We start from the raw sequence: 17887 nt of genomic DNA, 5'->3' as shown, positions 1-17887 counted from the left end.
ATCAAAAAAAATTAGTACAAAATTATTATTTTGACCAATTAAATCATAATTTAATTATAGTTAATGATATGAACTTTCAGCTATTCTTAATTCGTGGTCTTAATTTTAATTATATATGTTGAACTTAATTTGATAAGTTATTTAATTATACTCCAAAAAACCAATATCTAATGTATTCTACATTAACAAAAAATTTAAACAGTAGATAATCCATCATCATCTGAGAAACGATGTGATCAAAATTACGTTGGCAAAAATTGAATAAGAAAAATAAATGAAAATAGATGGTTGGATAAAAATGAGAAATTAGTAGGATATTTTAGTTGAGAAAATGAAGGGTCTAGCAGAAAGCAGGATCCCTTGCAAAAATGGCTGCTCTCATATCTTGTCTCCCAGGGCCAGCATCAACAACTCATCCAGCGTCACTCAAAAAATCATTGAAAACCAAAACTTTCTTCACCACTTGTTCTCCACCGTTTTCCAATCGAGGAATCGTAAAGGTAAGGAATTCGTACCGGATGAGCAGCCGCGGCATCACCCACGACGACGAAGAAATCTGCAGCTTCGACGAGGCAGTCTCGCTTTTCAACACAAGGGATTACTACAAATGCCACGACGTTCTCGAAGCTTTGTGGAATAATTCCCAAGACCCCACACGCACTCTCCTCCACGGCATCCTGCAATGCGCCGTCGGCTTCCACCACCTCTTCAACCATGTATTTCATTTATTCCAGATAATAATGCTATATATATCATATCTTTGTTTACCGAATGATGATGTGAATCAGTTGATTCAGAATCACAAGGGAGCAATGATGGAGCTGGGCGAAGGTCTCTGCAAGTTGAGAAAAATGAACTTCCAAAACGGGCCATTTCATCAATTTGAGAGAGACATTTCCGCAGTTCTGGAATTCATTTACCAAACGCAGCTAGAACAAGCTGCCTGTCAGTATCTCTCTCTCTCTCTCTCTTTTCTTCCAATTTTTGTAATTTCGTTCATCCATTTTAAAAATCCTAGCAGGCACCGAACAAGTCTGTGTTGCAATGGATCAATCAGAGAGGTCGTACCAGCTTCTCGGGGGCTATGCCGCCGGAGAGCGTCTCTACCACCTAGAAATCGACCGGAGTTGGAACGCCTACATCGTTTTCTTACCGGAAAAGTATCGCCAAACAGCAGCAGCACCGCCGAGTATAAAGATACCACTGCTTGAGGCTTCCGAACAGCATGTGATGGAATTGGACCTACCATATTAGGCTAAGTCTCCCTTTTGCAAGTTGATCATTCATTACAAAAAAACGTTGATTCTTAAACGAGCTGAATTTTACTTTTCCATCACAAATTGACAACGGGACATATGAAAATTCTACTGAGAGACTAGTACTACGAGTTTATAATCGTTTCATATAACAAGGAAAAAAAAGAATGCTAGTGCTGCTCAGTTTATGCAGTCGGAGAAGCTGTCTCTTCCCTTATGGTGCCGGCCTCCACGGTTGTTCATGTCCAGTTACGCAAAGATGTTCCTGAAAAATTAATCAAGGCTTAGTCTCGTCTAAATTCTGTGCTATAAAGAGTGAACCAAATCTAGATAGGTATGGAAATATGTATCAATCTGTAAATTATGTATATTTTACTCTGCATTGTTATAGAATGTCACAATTTGAGATGACTAAATCATACATGTAAGAGCAGTGCAAATGTGTGTTCGCAACTCCAGCCTAAAACCTAGGCAGATATGTGATTGGGATAGGGGGGAAATTCAATGAAACATAGTACATGTGAGAAGGCATAGAGGTGAAGAGGTTGCTGTAGATTTACCTGAGGTGCTGTTTATTCATGATCTCAGACTCATTCAAGATACATACTTCTCCACTTCATTCCTTGGTCGGTAACGGAAGTAGACAAACTGAATGAGTATCTGAACAACTCATTAAGAATAATCACAAGATTTATCAAAGAATTAAGATTGTATGCATATGAAAAATAAAATGAAAATACTCTCTTTTCAAATAATTTATAGAGGTTGTTAACTTGGTCGACCAGGAGACGGACGGGAAAGGATACAAAAGCATCAAGAATCACGCATCCTCCAGCGTCCACCAACCAAGGAAGATTAGGTTTTATTTTCAACCAGTTTAAGCTGTTAACCAGGATGCTGCAAATAAAATAAGATAAAGCAGATTAAAAAAAAAAAAAAAACCATTTTATAAGAAAACCAGTTTTGTGAAAATAATTAAATTGAGGGACATTGGGAACTTCCTCACCTTGCCACATAAGTAGTATTGCCAATAACAGCAAAGACAAACATCAACGGGTTAAGCCCCTGATACAACACAGCGGTAATATATTTCAGATTCCAAATGCTCAACTATGCATCACTGTGAATGTTGTGATATGAGAAACAGAGTATAAAGCGAAAAAAATTTATGATTGCCTTTGATTGAAAGCAATAAGAGCATAAATATGTGTACCTCTGTATGCCCCCTTTTAATCTGCAAAAGAAAAAGTGCAAAAACCCAAGTTAGGCCTTACCTTATATCGATAATTCATTTAAGAGATTGTTTACATAAATAGCAAACTGACTTTTACACTACACTGCATATAACTATCATTTGACTCGAAAAAAAGATAATAATACATTGACTAATTATGTAACAAAAATGCAGATTCTATAAATTACATTAAGGTAAATCTGAGGTAGACGTCCACCCAAGTAAATAGCTGCCATTCCCCAGCCAAGGATTGATCCAATCGCACTGTAACCTGCAGCTATATTATCGTGTGCTGAACTTCCTGTAGCCTGCAGTTTCAATGATTATAAAATATAAAGTCCAAGATTGTAAATGGCTTTCTCTTGCTCAATAGATACTTGTCTTTACATAAGAACATTAAGAATTCACAATCCAATTATATGCTTCAACTTCAAGATGTATGAAAGTTTATGAAAAGTAAATATGCTTAAGAGCAAAAAAAAGTAGAAGAATGCACCAAATGCAAACTAGCAAGGCAAGTTATTAGAGGCATAGCTAAAACAGAAATCCATCACAATCATATCAGAACCCTTGCCTCTAAAAGTTGTCGTCCAACTTGCAGCACAATGCCTCCTGTTGGATTTCTACGAGCTGAATTGTTTTCAAGTCTTTCCGCTTGTAGGTGGTTGTGACTTCCCACTAAGAATGTCATCAAGGAAACCTGAAGTAAAGCAATGTGAAAAACCAGGTCAAAGGAAAGCGTTAAATTGGCAATCCTGGTAATCTAGCTTTTCATGGACGCTACAAGAAGCTCACCACACACAGCATGGCTTTGATTTTTGGAGTACCAGATTTTGGTGACCTGCCTTCACCTAGCAATGGTTCTCTGAACCAGCGTTGCTCGATGTCCAAAAGTGGACTTCTCGGACCAAGGAAAGACCCTGCAGGAGGTGTACGACTTACTGAAAGAGATCTTGCTGACCTGATATCCCATTCAGAGAGTCAGGGCAGGAAAAAAACCGAAATTATTTCATACAAAATCCTTATTAAATATTCAAATAGAGGGATTGCTGACATGAAATATAGCTCATCATAACTACTTGGAGAGCTTGAGACAACATGGATAGTGGAACTTGGAGGAACTCCGCATCTCTGTCCATAACTGCCTTTTTCAGTATCAGAATCATTATTACGCTCTCTTCTTTCCGCAGCTTCAGCTTGCACAGCCTTGTTAGACATATTACCAGGAAAATAACCATAAGACTTGATGAATCCACTAAAGGAACACCATAGTCAGAAGACTGATCCATGACGTATATAAAAATGTCGAAGATGAGAGAATATAGGGTACTTCAAAAGTGGGATATTTGTGAAATTATCATTGCATGCCTTCACTTTCAAATATGTAACTTTTGAATCTAGCAATCTCAATTGAGTTCTAATTTCTATAAAACCGATGAATACTATCTAAAATATGACATCCTAATAAAGTAGTATGTATGAACTGAAACATAGGATACATTCATATATCTTTTCTTGCAAGGACAAACCTCTTGCCTCCTTTTGTTGGACTTCAGTCGAGGATAAATGTGGTCATAGTAAACAGCTTGTAAGGAAAGAATAACCGTAGTTACTGCATATAACTGCAATCAATCACAAGAAATATTGTTAATTCAATCTGATCAGTTATTAATGACTGGCAGAATTGGATGCAAGAATGAAGCCTGAAGGAAAGTCATACCACTGCTGTATAATATTGTGTTGGAAGCTGCAAATGAAAAGCATGAGTTAAACATTCCACTACCAAACACAAGTTCTATTTTAGATTGAGGTCTCAAATCTAAAATAAAGTTCAGCATTGTGTACAATAGTACATGATAAACTCATAAACAATATATTTTTCTCAAAAAGATCAATTCTTCAACAATTTTGCATAGTCATTTCTTTGGCTAGATAAGGAGGAAATAAAACTTTTCACAATTAAGTACATGCAATGTTTGTTAGCAATCAGAAACTTGTGAAGTGATCAAACAATCAGCCAGAAGTCAAAGCATATGAAGTCATAACAGACTACAGGAAGATTAAAGCATATAAAAAATAGAAGTACATCAAGCCTGATAATTTGATAGAACTAGAACAGTAGCTGCAACAACTTACAGTCTCTGGTTCTAGCATGCAGCCAAAAAGGTTGAAAAAATCTCTGCCAAGGCAATTATGAATCAAATGATTAGTAAAAAAAAAGGTTTATAAAATTTTAGAGAAAGGGCTTATTTATCAATGTATATAAAGCCTGACACTAGAAACAACAATCAGCAAATCTTGTTTCTCTCAGACATGTGTTAATTTATTGCACAGACTCTTCTCATTGAGATAGCAATGGTGGACACAGTAAGAGGTGAAGGGGGGCCCCCCAAGCCAAAAAAAAAAAACTAATTTTGTTCTTATAATATTGGTTTTGTGCAATTATTTTGCAAAAGCCCCTATCATCAAACCAAATCATTAAAAAATTGTTTTCTAACAATCTCGAATTCATTTTTTTTTTTAAATACAGTCCCTATCAAGGAGTTTTTCTACGTCCGCCCCTGCTAAGAGATTGTACACTACACAAAGAAATTTAAAGCTTATGCTGCACTTAAATGAAATCTATTTAGCTGACTCTGGTCTCAAAATTTTGTAGTAACACTTATCGCCAACATTCATAAGCACGATAATTTAATTTTACACAATTCTCCCAACCTAAACCAATCCCACTGTCTTTGAAACCTACTAACACACAAACCAACAACCAAAAAGAAGGAAAGGGAATGCAGAATTAGAGATTTACCCAACAATCCATGTCATAAGAAACAGAATAGAGAGTCCCTCAGCAGATTTCTTTCTGTAGTTGGTGATGATCTGTGGTATCTCAGCCACACACCAGCTCACGACACTAACAACCCCCAGACCCACTGAGAACCCGTGCCGCGTGCTGCAGAGGCACGACCCGATATACCGCCGAGCCCATTGGAGGCAATGCTGATCAACAGGGCACATCACTGGTTCCCCCTTCATCAGCCCCACTGCACACATGGAAAACAGAGATACCTTAATCTAGATCTTCATGCTCAACATGCATTAGCCTCTCGTAATTAAATGCATAAAATCAAACATATAGCAAAAATAGAAGCATACATGAGATGTCCAGGTGCGTGAAATTCAAATTGACGGAGTGCAAAAAGGGGAAAAACACAAACAAAAACAAAAAAAAAGGAATGTTTGGATTCGATCTGTGTATTGAGTGACAATAATTTAAACAGAGAATGTAGGTTAACGTGGTGGATTTGTAGCAGGAAACTTACGGCGGTGACGATCTGTATGAATATTAGGTTTAATTGTGAAAGGACATGAAGATTTCCAACGTGAATCCTCAATGGATACGTCAAGGTGGCATAACTACAGTGGGCTGCACCGCTTTTCCAGATTTTCGTTTTCCGCCCACTACTTTGTTTAATTCTCACTTAAGCCCCTCTTCTTTTTTTCCTTTTTTTCTTTCTTTTCTGCTCGTCTCCTTTCATTCTCTCCAATATAGAAAGATGGAACACGAATTATATATAGAATTAGAATATTCGAAGATATTCGGTGTCATTTATAGGAAGTGATTATTCGGTTAGACACACTTACCCTATTTTGTTCACAAAACTTGATGTCACCAATTCATAAATATCGAACTAGTATACGCTCATTCATGCGATGCACGACGAACATCGAAATTTAACGATAAATTTAAATAAATAATAAAAAATTAAAATATAATCAAATAAAAAATACTTTTAATAAAATATAATAATTCACATCAATTGCTCAATAAAATCCTGAATTTAAAAATGTAAATTTTCAATTTATAAAAAGTGTAATGATTATAGTTATTATCTAAATTTAAAAATTGTTCGATAATGAAAATTTGCATTATGCATATATTATTCATCATAATAAATAGTAATTTTATATACAAACATAACAGAACCGATCACCTACCCACCGTGGGCAAGCATAACGTGTCCACCATTGATGTGACAATTTTAATTAGGAAAGATAACTAATAAATCTTACTCTAATTAAAATTATCTTACTATAATTATAATTGCCACATCATGGTGGGCACATTATGCATGCCCACGGTGGGTAGGTGATCGGTTCTGACAAATATAAATAAAAAGTTATAGATTTTTAATAAAGAGAAAGTAAATAAAATATTTACATTTTTCATAACTTATTCATTTTAAATTCATTTTTGATGATTTTTATACTATACTGCATATTGATTATTTTTTCATGATCAAATTTGATGACATTTAAAAAATAATTATTCAATATAAAAAAGTAAAAAGAAAAAAATAGTTAAAATTTTGGTTGAAGAAGAGAGAGAAAAAAAGAGGGAAAAACTCCTCTTTTATAGATGTATATAGATGTATTAAAAAAGAGATCAACCATATCTCAGAAAAAAAAAAGGAGATCAACCTCAAAATAATACTAGTAGCTACTGGCTCTCAAATAATAATAATAATACTATGGAGGAGTTTAATTTGAAATGAATGTAATTATAAATTAATTAACATCAACGACTATTTATGTGTACCAATATCTTATACATAACGCTGTTAAAAAGTGACGATGCCCAACATAAACCACATGAAAAAAAAAAAAAAATCAGACAGGATCAACCCATACAAACTTGTAGCACAAAAGTGACTACAACCAGAGGTCAAGATAGACAACATCAGAAGAAAAACGAACCAAAAACCAAACCAAAACAAACTAACTATCAACATGAGAATTGAGAACTGAATCTAAGTTAGGGGTATGCCTAACCCCTCACCCCCTTGAGATTTCTACCAAAAAAAAAGCGATATTTATGTGTAGTTTTCGATAGTTCTACATAAAAGCATTATTATTATTATTATTATTATTATTATTAGTATTATTATTATTATTATTGTTACTATTATTTTCACCACGTGCAATACATAAAAAATATTTTTATATTTCAATATTTATATAAAATTGATACCAACTTAATTATTATATTTATAAATATAATAAAAATAATAATTTTAATTCAATATATTTGAGCTAAATATTGAAAAAAAATAAAGAATAATTCATAATAATAAAAATACAAAAAAAGTTAAAAAAAATTGAAATATAGATTTATTCTCAAAAGGATGAGAAATGATAAGAGAATTTATTTTAAATTTTCATGTTTAAATAAATATAACACTTACATTTTAAATCAAAATATTTACATAATATATATCAAATTAAGGCTCTTATCATGATCTTTAATTTAATATTCATATTAAATATTTTATAATTAGTTGAATTTCATTTTTTTAAAAATAAAATAAAATAAACTAACAAGATAAAAAAAATAATAAAATAAAATTATAATTTTCAAATAAACTTTTAATTTTATTATAACTATAAAATTGTAACTCAGATTAATTTTTAAAATAAAATTAATAATAAATTTTATTTTCTCCTATGATGACTCGAATACAAAGTTTGCTTGCTCATTTTATTTAGGGTGATTCTATTTATAGCCCTCATTTTACTCCTTATAGTCTCATTTTTCAAATATTAATAATAATTAATTAAAAATTTATTTTTTTATCCTATGCTGTATAGTCTCTAAATTATATTAAATTTTATTTTATTTCATCACTTCAATTTCTTTTTTACTAATACTGCGTATTAATTCGTTGCCCCCATTTGTCCCCATCCCAGAGCCCCTCCGCCGCCAGCAATGACACCGGTGATCAGCGATTGCTTACAAAAAAGTATATTTCTATTTGCAGAACAGAAAGACAAGTATGCCATATTTTCTCATAGAGTAATGCTAAACAGCCACATTGTGGCCATCCACAATTTACCTAAATAAAAAATAATTTATTTTATTTTATTTTTAAATAAAAATAAGATTTAGTTAGTTTATCATATTCTCTACTTTGTAATTATTTGGTAATTTTTTTATTTTTATTAAAAAGTAAATTAAAAATAAAAAATGTAAAAAAAAGTACAATGTAGAGAATATAGTAAAATAACTAAATCCTATTTTTATTTTAAAAAATAAATTAAATAAATCAAGATTTTTCTTATTATACTAGTGTGTGGGTGGCCACAACGTGGTTGCATAGATTTATCGTTTCTCGTATTTACGCATAAAAGTTAAACACTCCAACTAATTTAAAAACTTTGCAATAATATATTGTCTATGACGCGATGCAAAAAAACACCAAATTGAAAACTGATTATGGTAATTATTGCAAAACTTTTATAAATAAAAAATAAAAAGGAAAAAAGTGAAACTTTAGATTGCAGTCAATGATTGCGGTTTCGAACAATTAATTGCTGGTTTCAAATCTTCATGATACAATAAACTTTTTTTTTGAGGGAATGATACAATAAACTTGATGCACCTTTTCATTCATAGGCACTCACAATCGCGGCTTTGAACAATTAATTTCTGGTTTCAAATTTTCGTAAAAGTAATATACTAAATAGTCACATTATGGCCGCCCACAATTCATTTGAATAGAAAAAAAATTAATTTATTTAACTTATTTTTTAAAATAAAAATAAGATTTAATTATTTTATTGTATTTTCTACATTGTAGTTATTTTTTAAAAAATCTTTTGTAACTTTTTATTTTTATTAAAAAATAAATTAAAAATAAAAGTTCCAAAAAAAATTACAAAAAATAACTATAATGTAGAGAATACAATAAAATAACTAAATTTTATTTTTATTTTAAAAGATAAATTAAACAAATTGAAATTTTCCCTATTAAACTAAATTGTGGGTGACCACAATGTGGCTGCATAGATTTATTGTTTTCGTAAGGCAATAAACTTGATGTGCCTTTTCATTCATAGGCGCTCATCGCTAGTCGGCAGCGCCTTACTTGTCTTTTTGTTCTACAAATAAAAACACATTTTTTTGTAAGCAATCATTGGTCGGCGACGTCATTGCTGACGGCGGAGGGGCTTTAGGGCGTGGACAAATGGGGGCTACGAATTAATACGGAATATTAGTAAAAAGAAATTGAAGTGATAAATTAATTTAAAATTTAATATAATCTAAAGGCTAATATAATCTAAAGGCTATATAACAGAAGTAAAATAATAAATTTTTAATTAATTATTAATAATATTTTAAAAATTGAACTGTAATGAGTAAAATGAGAGCTATGAATAGAATCACCTTTTTGTTTATGATGGCTAGGTTGGGAATCTTAGCGACTTTAATTCTATTATTACTACTCTTTGTGTTTTATTTATTTATTTATTATCAATGAATATTATTTGGTGCAAAAAAAATATAATAACATGTTATTCTATGCATTTTTGGTCTTAAAAAATATAATCCGATATTTGTTTTAATTTTTTGTCATTTAGATTATATATGTAATTTAAAATTTCATAATTTATTCCCATGTTTCATCAAGGTGTATTTAATTGAACATTTAAGCTCTTTAATTAATGAAATACTGCATTTAGGCGTTAGAATTTCAGTCCTCTCTGTAAAACTTCAATTAGTAAATAACGAAATCGATAAATTATTAGATTTTTCTTAGGGGCATAAATTATTAGATTATTTACGCAGTTTTAAATGTAAAGAAATTTAGGAGGTTGTATTCGTTGTGGAGTTTAATAGATTTCTATGGATTTTAAAAGTCTGGGTGTATTCGTTCCAGACTTTTAAAAGTCTGCAAAAATCTGGGTGTATTCGTTCAAAACTTTTAAAAGTCCATATAAATTTGGGTGTATTCCTTTCAGACTTTTTAAAATCCATACAAATCTAGGTGTATTCGTTATTCCATTGACTTCAAATCCGGAATGACTTTCATGGATTTCATCCAAAAAATACACACGACGAAATCCGGCCAAGAACCACGAGAATTGAAATCCATAAAGTTTTAAGCGAGCGCTGAGTTCCAGCGCCCGCGGCCAAGAAGCCAGCGAGCGCTGGAACTCAGCCAGCGTTGAGAGAGTCTAGCATATGCTGGATTTGAGCGAGCGCTGGATTATCTCCCCAATCTCATTGAGTATTGCTCATATAGTGGCCTCAAACTCATATAGTTGAAGGGATTTTGGTGGGTGAGTGAGAAATGATGTCGAACTTTTTTTTTTTTTTGAGATAATAAAATGATGTCGAACTTTCTCAGATCTAATTTATACTTTTCCGCTTTTCGTATTACTTGAATCGGCATTATATGAATTATACAATTATTTGGATTGGGCACTAATTTCTCTAGTGGAGGTCAACTATGATTAACATCATTTCCTTGATGCTTGATCCTGAGTGCTGCTCTTGCAGACAAAACAGATTGTAGTTTTGAGTAGTAATAGTTTGAGTCGACAGTTGAAGAGTTTTTTAATTTCTGTCCTGGTTAAATTTTTCTGATGTCTTTGGGCGTGAATACATCTCCGTAATCTCATTCATTTATCATTGACATGAAAATATTGTGTATGAAGTGTCAAAACTTTAATTCCTCTGTCAGAGTATATGGACTTTGAATGAGTAAATTATGCTTTTTTTTTTTTTTGCTGTCTGATAGATTTTCAGAACTGCTTTTCACGTTCTCACTGTGAAGCTTGGTTTCCAGCGCTCGCTGGATTCCCAGCGGTCGCTAGGTTTCCAGCGGTGCTGGGACTCAGCGGGCGTTGGCATCATGGATTTCAATTCCAGAATTATCCCCTAAATTCTTCGAAAATCAGTGAAAATCGGGGTGAAATCCAACCACGAATTCTTTGAAAGTCGTCTGGAATCTATGTGAATTCCATAGAATTTAAATTCCACGAACTTTTTAAAGTCTGTGGAAATTCACAACGAATACACCCCCTTAATTTCGGAAATTTGGATTATGTATGAACTTTGCTTAAAAATATAACGCTTAGAGAAAGTCGTCATGCGATCTTTAATTTTGGGCTTAAATAAAATAAATGTAAGCAATCTCACGGCTTCTATTTCAGACGACAAACATTTATTATAATTTCCTTCCTCAAATTAGAAAATTGTCGACAATTTCTATTTTCTCTGCAGTTCTCAGGTGCGCACTCGTTCTCAACTTCCAGTGATTCTCATTATCTGATTCAACAATGTGTACGCATTTTACCTTTTTTTAGTATATGTCTCTTTCCGGATAACGGATTCCCAAATTTCAGTTCCGCTCTTGGCAAATTTCAAAATTTGATCTTGAATTCTCACTGGAAACTTCATTTCTGGAAAGTTGCACTTAGTTTGGTATTCGAATTTCGGTTTAGGTGGATGCTGTATGCTTTCTGGAAATTAAAGCCATATCCTTTTATTTCTGCTTTTACTTTTTTTTTTACCCTTGTGATAATATTGCGACTTTCTTATTAGATGAAAGTTTTGCAGCTGTTCGTGATCCCGCTTGGCCGCTCCTACATTTTTTTATTAGCTTATTTACGGATGATACTCCTTTAGAATTCGTAAGAGAAGCTTTTGTAAATATCTGACTGAGGTACGATTTTATCAGAATTTGACTAAATATTGTTCCATTTATTTGGACAGGGATTTAATTTGGGTTTTCATTCCCTAAAAAAACAAAAGCCAAAAAAAAGTTTTTGCATTGCAATTGGGACATAATAATATCTGTATGTTCGAGTTTAATTGGAACTTTTAGGTTAAAATGATTTTAGGGTAAAAGATTTTTAAGAAATTGTGTCGGAATTTTATTTTGACTTTGGGGTTGACAGTAGGTCGGTTGCTTTGATTTGTGAATGGGTTTTTCATTTGCGTCCATATGCCTAAATTTGTATGCTGTGTTCATAATAGGGGTGATAATGGTGCTAATTCTGTGCATTTTGGGTGGTCTTGTGAGTTGTGGAAGAAACTGTATGCATAATTTGTGGAAGATGTCTGTTTTGAAAAATTTGGTTGTGAGCAGTGAGTTAAACGCAGTTTTGTTATGATGAGAAAAAACAGAATGCAATTCTTACGCAGAACATTTACAGAATATTAGTTTTATTTGACTCTCTTCTGAATGCTTGATGCAGATTGCTGCTCAAGCTCTTGAACAGGACAGAGGTGTGAGTTCTCTTGTCTTCAAGTAATATGGTGGGCCAGAACACATATGTTCCACCACGTTACATTCCCCTCGGGCAGTCAGATGCTGAAGCAGATGCAGTAGCTCCTCCTACAGATGTTGATCCTAGACCACAGCACAACAATAACGTTCCAGGGCAGTGGTCTTCGGGAATCTGTGCTTGTTTCGATGATATGCAGAGCTGTATGCTACTTTCTGCCTTGTGATCTTGATTTATCAGAAGCAAAAAAGTGAATGAAAGGTGCTTTTTGATAGTGCTGGAATGTTGGATCATGCCTTGCAAATTATAAATTAGTATGATATGCATGCGGTGAAAGGATCATTTATAGGAGATTGTGTAGAAGAAAATGTTTTCATGAGTGATTTACTATTTTCAATGTCTAGACCAGATATTGAGCGTTGCAGCGCATTGAGCTAACTCAGTGTGCTCGCTCATTAAAGAAATCATTGTTTCCTTGTGTGACGTAATTTGCTCATGATTTAGTGCTACACGGGACTGGTCTGTCTAAGATTTCTGTTCATGAAAGAAAAAAGATCTGCATATGATCTGAATGGTTAATGATGCATTCACTCTGAGTGGTTCACTGAGAATTGTTTGTCTGAAATCTGTTTTGGTCAACTAACTGCTGTAAAAATATTATTTATCTGACAGGTTGTGTTGGTCTTCTTTGCCCGTGCTATCTTTTCGGGAGAAATGCAGAGTCTTTGGGTTCTGGAACTCTGATAGGATCCTGTACGATGCATTTTGTATTATGGGCTCTTGTGAATACCATATGCTGTGTGATGACTGAAGGCGTTATGTTGGGTGCCCCGGGTTGCTTTGTTGCCTGTTATGCATGTGGATACAGGAGGACTTTAAGGGAAAGCTACAATTTGGAGGTATATCTTCATTCTGTTCATCTATTCATGCTCGTTTGGCGTTCATATTCACTCACTTAGACCACAAAGCTTGGCCATTGATAGTGATGAAAGAGATTGTTTCAATGGGATCGAGGGAATCATTCGCCCTTGAGCTTCTTGTTTATGTTTTCCCTCCATTGGTTCTAAATGCCCTTCATTTGACTATGTTGCATAGACATCTGGCATTAAGAGGTGATATTATGCTGTATCACCAGTAATAATCAATTTTTGTTCAATAATTAAAGCAGAGATTATATGTAGGGTCTTGTGTGCCTTGTTATGGGTTCTAGTTTTATACTCGTAGATTTGCTGTATTGCTTCTGTTCTCCACTTTTTTGTATAACAGAAATTCTGGTTTTTTATGTCCAAGTAAATACATGTGAGCATATTTTTGGGATGCAGGAAGCACCATGTGGTGACTTTGTGACACATTTCTTCTGTCATTTATGTGCCATGTGTCAAGAATACAGAGAGATCCGCGAAAGATCCCAAGACCTGAACTCCAACACGGTGGAAGTGGCGGCGCCTCCTGTACAAAAAATGGAACCAGCTTCAGCAAAATGAGGCCTTCTCCTCCCACATACACCTTGTATTGTTTCTATTCGTTGTATGAATGCTTCTGTCTTCTCTTCATAATTCTACCTCTATTTATGATATGTTAATTTAGAGTTTTCAGCCTCTTTTCCCCTTCTCTCCTTACATGATCAGGAAGGCTGCAGATGAAGCTGCAGTTGCTTTCATTTTTGCAGAGAGTATAAATTCCGGTGTCCTATTATTGTATGTAGGATCATCAAAGGGCATATTCCACAACTTGATGCTTATCCAAGAATTCCTTCTTCGATCTGCAACAAATATCTAAAACATTGCCATTATATTTTAATTTCGTATTCTATTTCATTATGACCAAGATTGTGTTTCCCGAATATAATGAATTTCAGAATGTCATGGGAGAAGATGAGAGAAAATACATTTAATTGCCACACGACATTTCTCCTTCAAATATAGTATTTTCTTATTATCTAGTGATACGGATAGATGACTAATGCTCCAATAGAAAACCGAGAATAACCCTAATATAAATTAAACGTGCAATAGATGTATGGATAAGAAGATCTTCAAAGAATATTGTAGCCGTAAAGCTTGTGTGCGAAGCTGCGAGGAAACGAGGGCTATGCATACGTATATTTGTTGGATTCCATTCCATGAAAATGGTGATGCCAAGTTGTTTGGTATATTTGCAGCAAGGGATTTATATTCCTTTCGATTTGTATATATTGTTGATATTCCTCTTTAATTATCAAGTGTACAAATAGATTGATATACGGTAGTAGCAAAATGTTTGGTGGGTGTTTCAAGCTGAATGCTCCTCTATCAAATGCTATGTCCGTAAGTATCCATATACGTACATCATTTACATTTTTTCTTTATTTAAATTTATATGTATAGGTCGTGGAGCTTCGGGTTCACATGGACTGCGAAGGTTGTGAGAAAAGGATAAGAAAAGCAATCTCGAAGCTGCATGGCAAGACTCTAGCTAGCTACAAGTTAAATTAATTTGTTGTTACGTTATATATATGGAGCTAGCTATATATTATGGGAAGTGATGATGATGATGTAGGTGTGGATAGCTTGGATATAGACATGGAGAAGCAGAAAGTGACAGTAAGTGGATATGTGGATAAGAGAAAGGTTTTGAAAGTGGTGAGGAGAATTGGGAGAAAAGCTGAGTTTTGGGCATTTCCTTATGACTCAGAATATCAGCCCTATGCTGCTACCTATTTGGATGAATCCACCTTCACCTCTTCATACAACTACTTGATGCATGGCTACAATGAAGCCAGCCATGGCTACTTCCCCCAACTTCCCTACTCCACTATCGATCATCACATTACCTATCGTTTTAGCGATGACAACGTGCATGCCTGCTCCATTATGTGACCGTGACACCTTATACTTCAATTCCCTATCATAAATAAATATACATGTCTTCACTATTTCGCTAATGTATAGGTGTGAGCTACACGATAGCTACCTATGGTTCATTCACAATAATGACTACGTTTTTGTACAATTTTATGCATAATGATTTTCTAAACTACCCCAAGTAACGACGGAAGAAAATCTTTATTTTAGAGAATATATTAATTTAGTATGTATTCTATTATATTAATTGTTGATATTAGAAAAGTGGTAACTGGTGTTTTTTATACATGTCGATTAGAATTCAATTATTACATCCATTTAGTCGATTATATTGAATTAATGAATGTAAAATTTAGAATCGTGACAGTTTTCCAAACAGGTGATGAAGAATCCGGTAACATTCATTTTCCCGGGAACCATTTTCCAATAAATCATAGTATTCCCAATTAGGCTGGGCTAAGGTAGTCTCAATTCATTCTCATGCCCATTCAATTTATTCAGTAAATCCAAAGTCAGGTGAGTATAGACTCAAATAAAGGCAGGCCCTACTGTTTTTTTAACACGGGTGAGGATCCATATCCATGGGCTAAGCCCACCCAGGCCCAGGCAATTTTCGACTCCAATAATATTAATGGGCATTACCTAAAAGCATAGACCAGATTACTGGGAAATTTGTGAAGACGATAACAAATAAAAAATAAAATGCAATCAACCAAATAAACTAGGTTCCTACAAGTGAAGCATAAAAGAAAGATTAGGTGAGGCTGAGACACATTTAAGTGCAATTTTGTTCATCAAGTAGCAATGCCTGATCTTGGACTTGGAAATCATCCAACAAATCAAATTGTTCCAACACAACACTCGAATACAGTATCTGCTTAGTTAAATCTTGAAACTCATGAAATCTTGAAAAAACAAAAGAAAAAATACACCCTCTAATGCATCTGTTTTAGAAACAAAAGACACATTTGAATGCATCCGTTGTAGTTAATTAAATTCCAATTGTATTTCACTATTTTGGTTGGGTGTTTTTAGAGGTTGGAAATGATTCAATTGTTTGAATCCATTACTTGTTGTTTGGTTTCGATAATGAGTTAATCATTACCCTTACTTGAGGGTAACCCAATCACCCAATTTGTTACCCCTCAAAATAGAGGAGAAACAAAAGAAAGGGTATCCCTAACTAATTGTTCATTTCCATTGTTAAACCAAACACTCAATAAAAGTAATGATTATTGTTACCATTTCACTCCTTTATTTGATTTCATTCCTCTACTTGAACCAAACGACCACTTAATTGTTATTGATAAACTACAATTGAATCTAACTAGGACGATTGTGATGATCCCACTAAAGGAGCTGAATGGTATCTCCTTGAGCAACACGGTGCCCTCATGATCAGAATATGTGTGAGTGTGTGTGAGAGAGATCCATTGTTGCAACTGATGCAACTGAAGGGAGAGGGAGAGAGAGAGATGCATCGTTGCAACTGCCTCCTTATGCTATATAGATAGCAAAATGTTTGAAGAAAATAAGTACTACATTTTTGTGCAATCACTTTTATGCATAATGATTTTCTGAACTAGTCCAAGGAAGGATTGAAGAAAATAAATTAATTTTAGAGAGTTTATTAATTTATAGATATATCTTGTATCTTATTACACTGTAGACACTAAAAAAGTGATTAGGAGAGTTACAATTTAATTATTACATCCCTTCGTCGATTATATAGAATTAATCAGTACATAATTCTGATGGTTTTCCATACAAAAGATAAGAAATCTACAAAGATTATTTTTTCTTTTTTTCTAAAATTACTTTTTCATGAATTCTATTCCCAGTTACTTTTATTAATTTTCTTGTCAATAAACGAGCCTAAGAATTCACTTAATTTGATTTCCTAAGACCCCTTGAAAAAAAATAAAAATAAAACGAAGCTTTGTAATTTGTGAAGGATATAATTTGGAGCCTCAGATGGGGTGGGCTAAGGTAGTCACAATTCAAGCTCATACCCATTCAATTTAGTAAGTTAGTCCAAAATAGGGAATGATCCACTGAAGTTTTAGAAAAAACACAGCAATCAGCATGTTGTGCACAAAATGTAGTCAACTGTGCGTCAAACGCAGGTGTATGGAACAATTTGTTTATTTTATTCTTCTTTCTTTTTGTTTAACATTTAGTATTTTTTTAAAAGGGTTAATAAATATTCATCAATTTCCAATTTTACAAACCAACTTCACCAAATTTACTGTTTATATAATTAGCCAAATAATTAACGTGACATAATCGTTATCGTGTAGCAATCAATTGGTGGAAATGACGTAAATGATTCGGCTAATTATATCAGCAATAAGTTTGGGCGACATCCTAATTATTAGCAAAATTAAATTAAATAAATAGTTCAATAATTACCACGTCAAACTTTGAAGTTTGTATGAAAAATCATAGTTAATTTAATGAAAATTTATAATTTATAGGCAGTTAAC

The 17887-nt window shown here is 33.5% G+C and overlaps 4 protein-coding genes across 16 annotated transcripts; 3 read left to right on the top strand and 1 right to left on the bottom strand.

Moving 5' to 3' along the window:
- The first annotated feature begins 217 nt into the window (after positions 1-217).
- On the top strand, positions 218-1672 carry LOC131002859 (uncharacterized). 3 transcript variants are annotated; one of them, XM_057929341.1, is made up of 3 exons: positions 218-716; positions 798-945; positions 1022-1672. In XM_057929341.1, the coding sequence occupies exons 1-3, from the start codon at positions 369-371 to the stop codon at positions 1252-1254; spliced, it is 729 nt and encodes a 242-aa protein (XP_057785324.1). In that variant the 5' UTR covers positions 218-368; the 3' UTR covers positions 1255-1672. The 3 variants fall into 3 exon arrangements, with proteins under 3 accessions (XP_057785324.1, XP_057785322.1, XP_057785323.1); XM_057929340.1 differs by having other exon boundaries at positions 263-716; positions 789-945; XM_057929339.1 differs by having other exon boundaries at positions 257-716; positions 798-1672.
- On the bottom strand, positions 1300-5929 carry LOC131002857 (seven transmembrane protein 1-like). 2 transcript variants are annotated; one of them, XM_057929337.1, is made up of 14 exons: positions 5808-5929; positions 5294-5528; positions 4627-4669; positions 4211-4237; positions 4020-4112; positions 3545-3696; positions 3286-3451; positions 3065-3190; positions 2679-2798; positions 2470-2490; positions 2263-2321; positions 2063-2153; positions 1817-1916; positions 1300-1521 (listed from the first exon to the last, which is right to left on the bottom strand). In XM_057929337.1, the coding sequence occupies exons 2-13, from the start codon at positions 5518-5520 to the stop codon at positions 1851-1853; spliced, it is 1191 nt and encodes a 396-aa protein (XP_057785320.1). In that variant the 5' UTR covers positions 5521-5528; positions 5808-5929; the 3' UTR covers positions 1300-1521; positions 1817-1850. The 2 variants fall into 2 exon arrangements, with proteins under 2 accessions (XP_057785320.1, XP_057785321.1); XM_057929338.1 differs by lacking the exon at positions 5808-5929 and adding an exon at positions 5641-5794.
- A 5494-nt stretch (positions 5930-11423) lies between these two features.
- Positions 11424-14153, top strand: LOC131002867 (protein PLANT CADMIUM RESISTANCE 10-like). Of its 10 annotated transcripts, none has more exons than XM_057929351.1 (5): positions 11424-11558; positions 11888-11993; positions 12529-12761; positions 13231-13457; positions 13881-14153. In XM_057929351.1, the coding sequence occupies exons 3-5, from the start codon at positions 12587-12589 to the stop codon at positions 14040-14042; spliced, it is 564 nt and encodes a 187-aa protein (XP_057785334.1). In that variant the 5' UTR covers positions 11424-11558; positions 11888-11993; positions 12529-12586; the 3' UTR covers positions 14043-14153. The 10 variants fall into 10 exon arrangements, with proteins under 10 accessions (XP_057785334.1, XP_057785335.1, XP_057785342.1 ...); XM_057929352.1 differs by having other exon boundaries at positions 11466-11558; positions 11873-11993; XM_057929358.1 differs by having other exon boundaries at positions 11516-11558; positions 11773-11993.
- A 619-nt stretch (positions 14154-14772) lies between these two features.
- On the top strand, positions 14773-15582 carry LOC131002862 (heavy metal-associated isoprenylated plant protein 45-like). Its single transcript, XM_057929345.1, has 3 exons — positions 14773-14864; positions 14925-15000; positions 15097-15582. Exons 1-3 carry the CDS (start codon positions 14814-14816, stop codon positions 15414-15416), a joined length of 447 nt encoding a protein of 148 aa, XP_057785328.1. The 5' UTR covers positions 14773-14813; the 3' UTR covers positions 15417-15582.
- The last annotated feature ends 2305 nt before the right edge of the window (positions 15583-17887 follow it).

This window comes from Salvia miltiorrhiza, unplaced genomic scaffold, assembly GCF_028751815.1.
Source record: "Salvia miltiorrhiza cultivar Shanhuang (shh) unplaced genomic scaffold, IMPLAD_Smil_shh fragScaff_scaffold_23_2, whole genome shotgun sequence".
Classification (NCBI taxonomy): Eukaryota; Viridiplantae; Streptophyta; class Magnoliopsida; order Lamiales; family Lamiaceae; genus Salvia; species Salvia miltiorrhiza.
The sequence above is the reverse complement of the archived record's forward strand: the minus strand, read 5'-3'. Positions and strand labels throughout refer to the sequence as shown.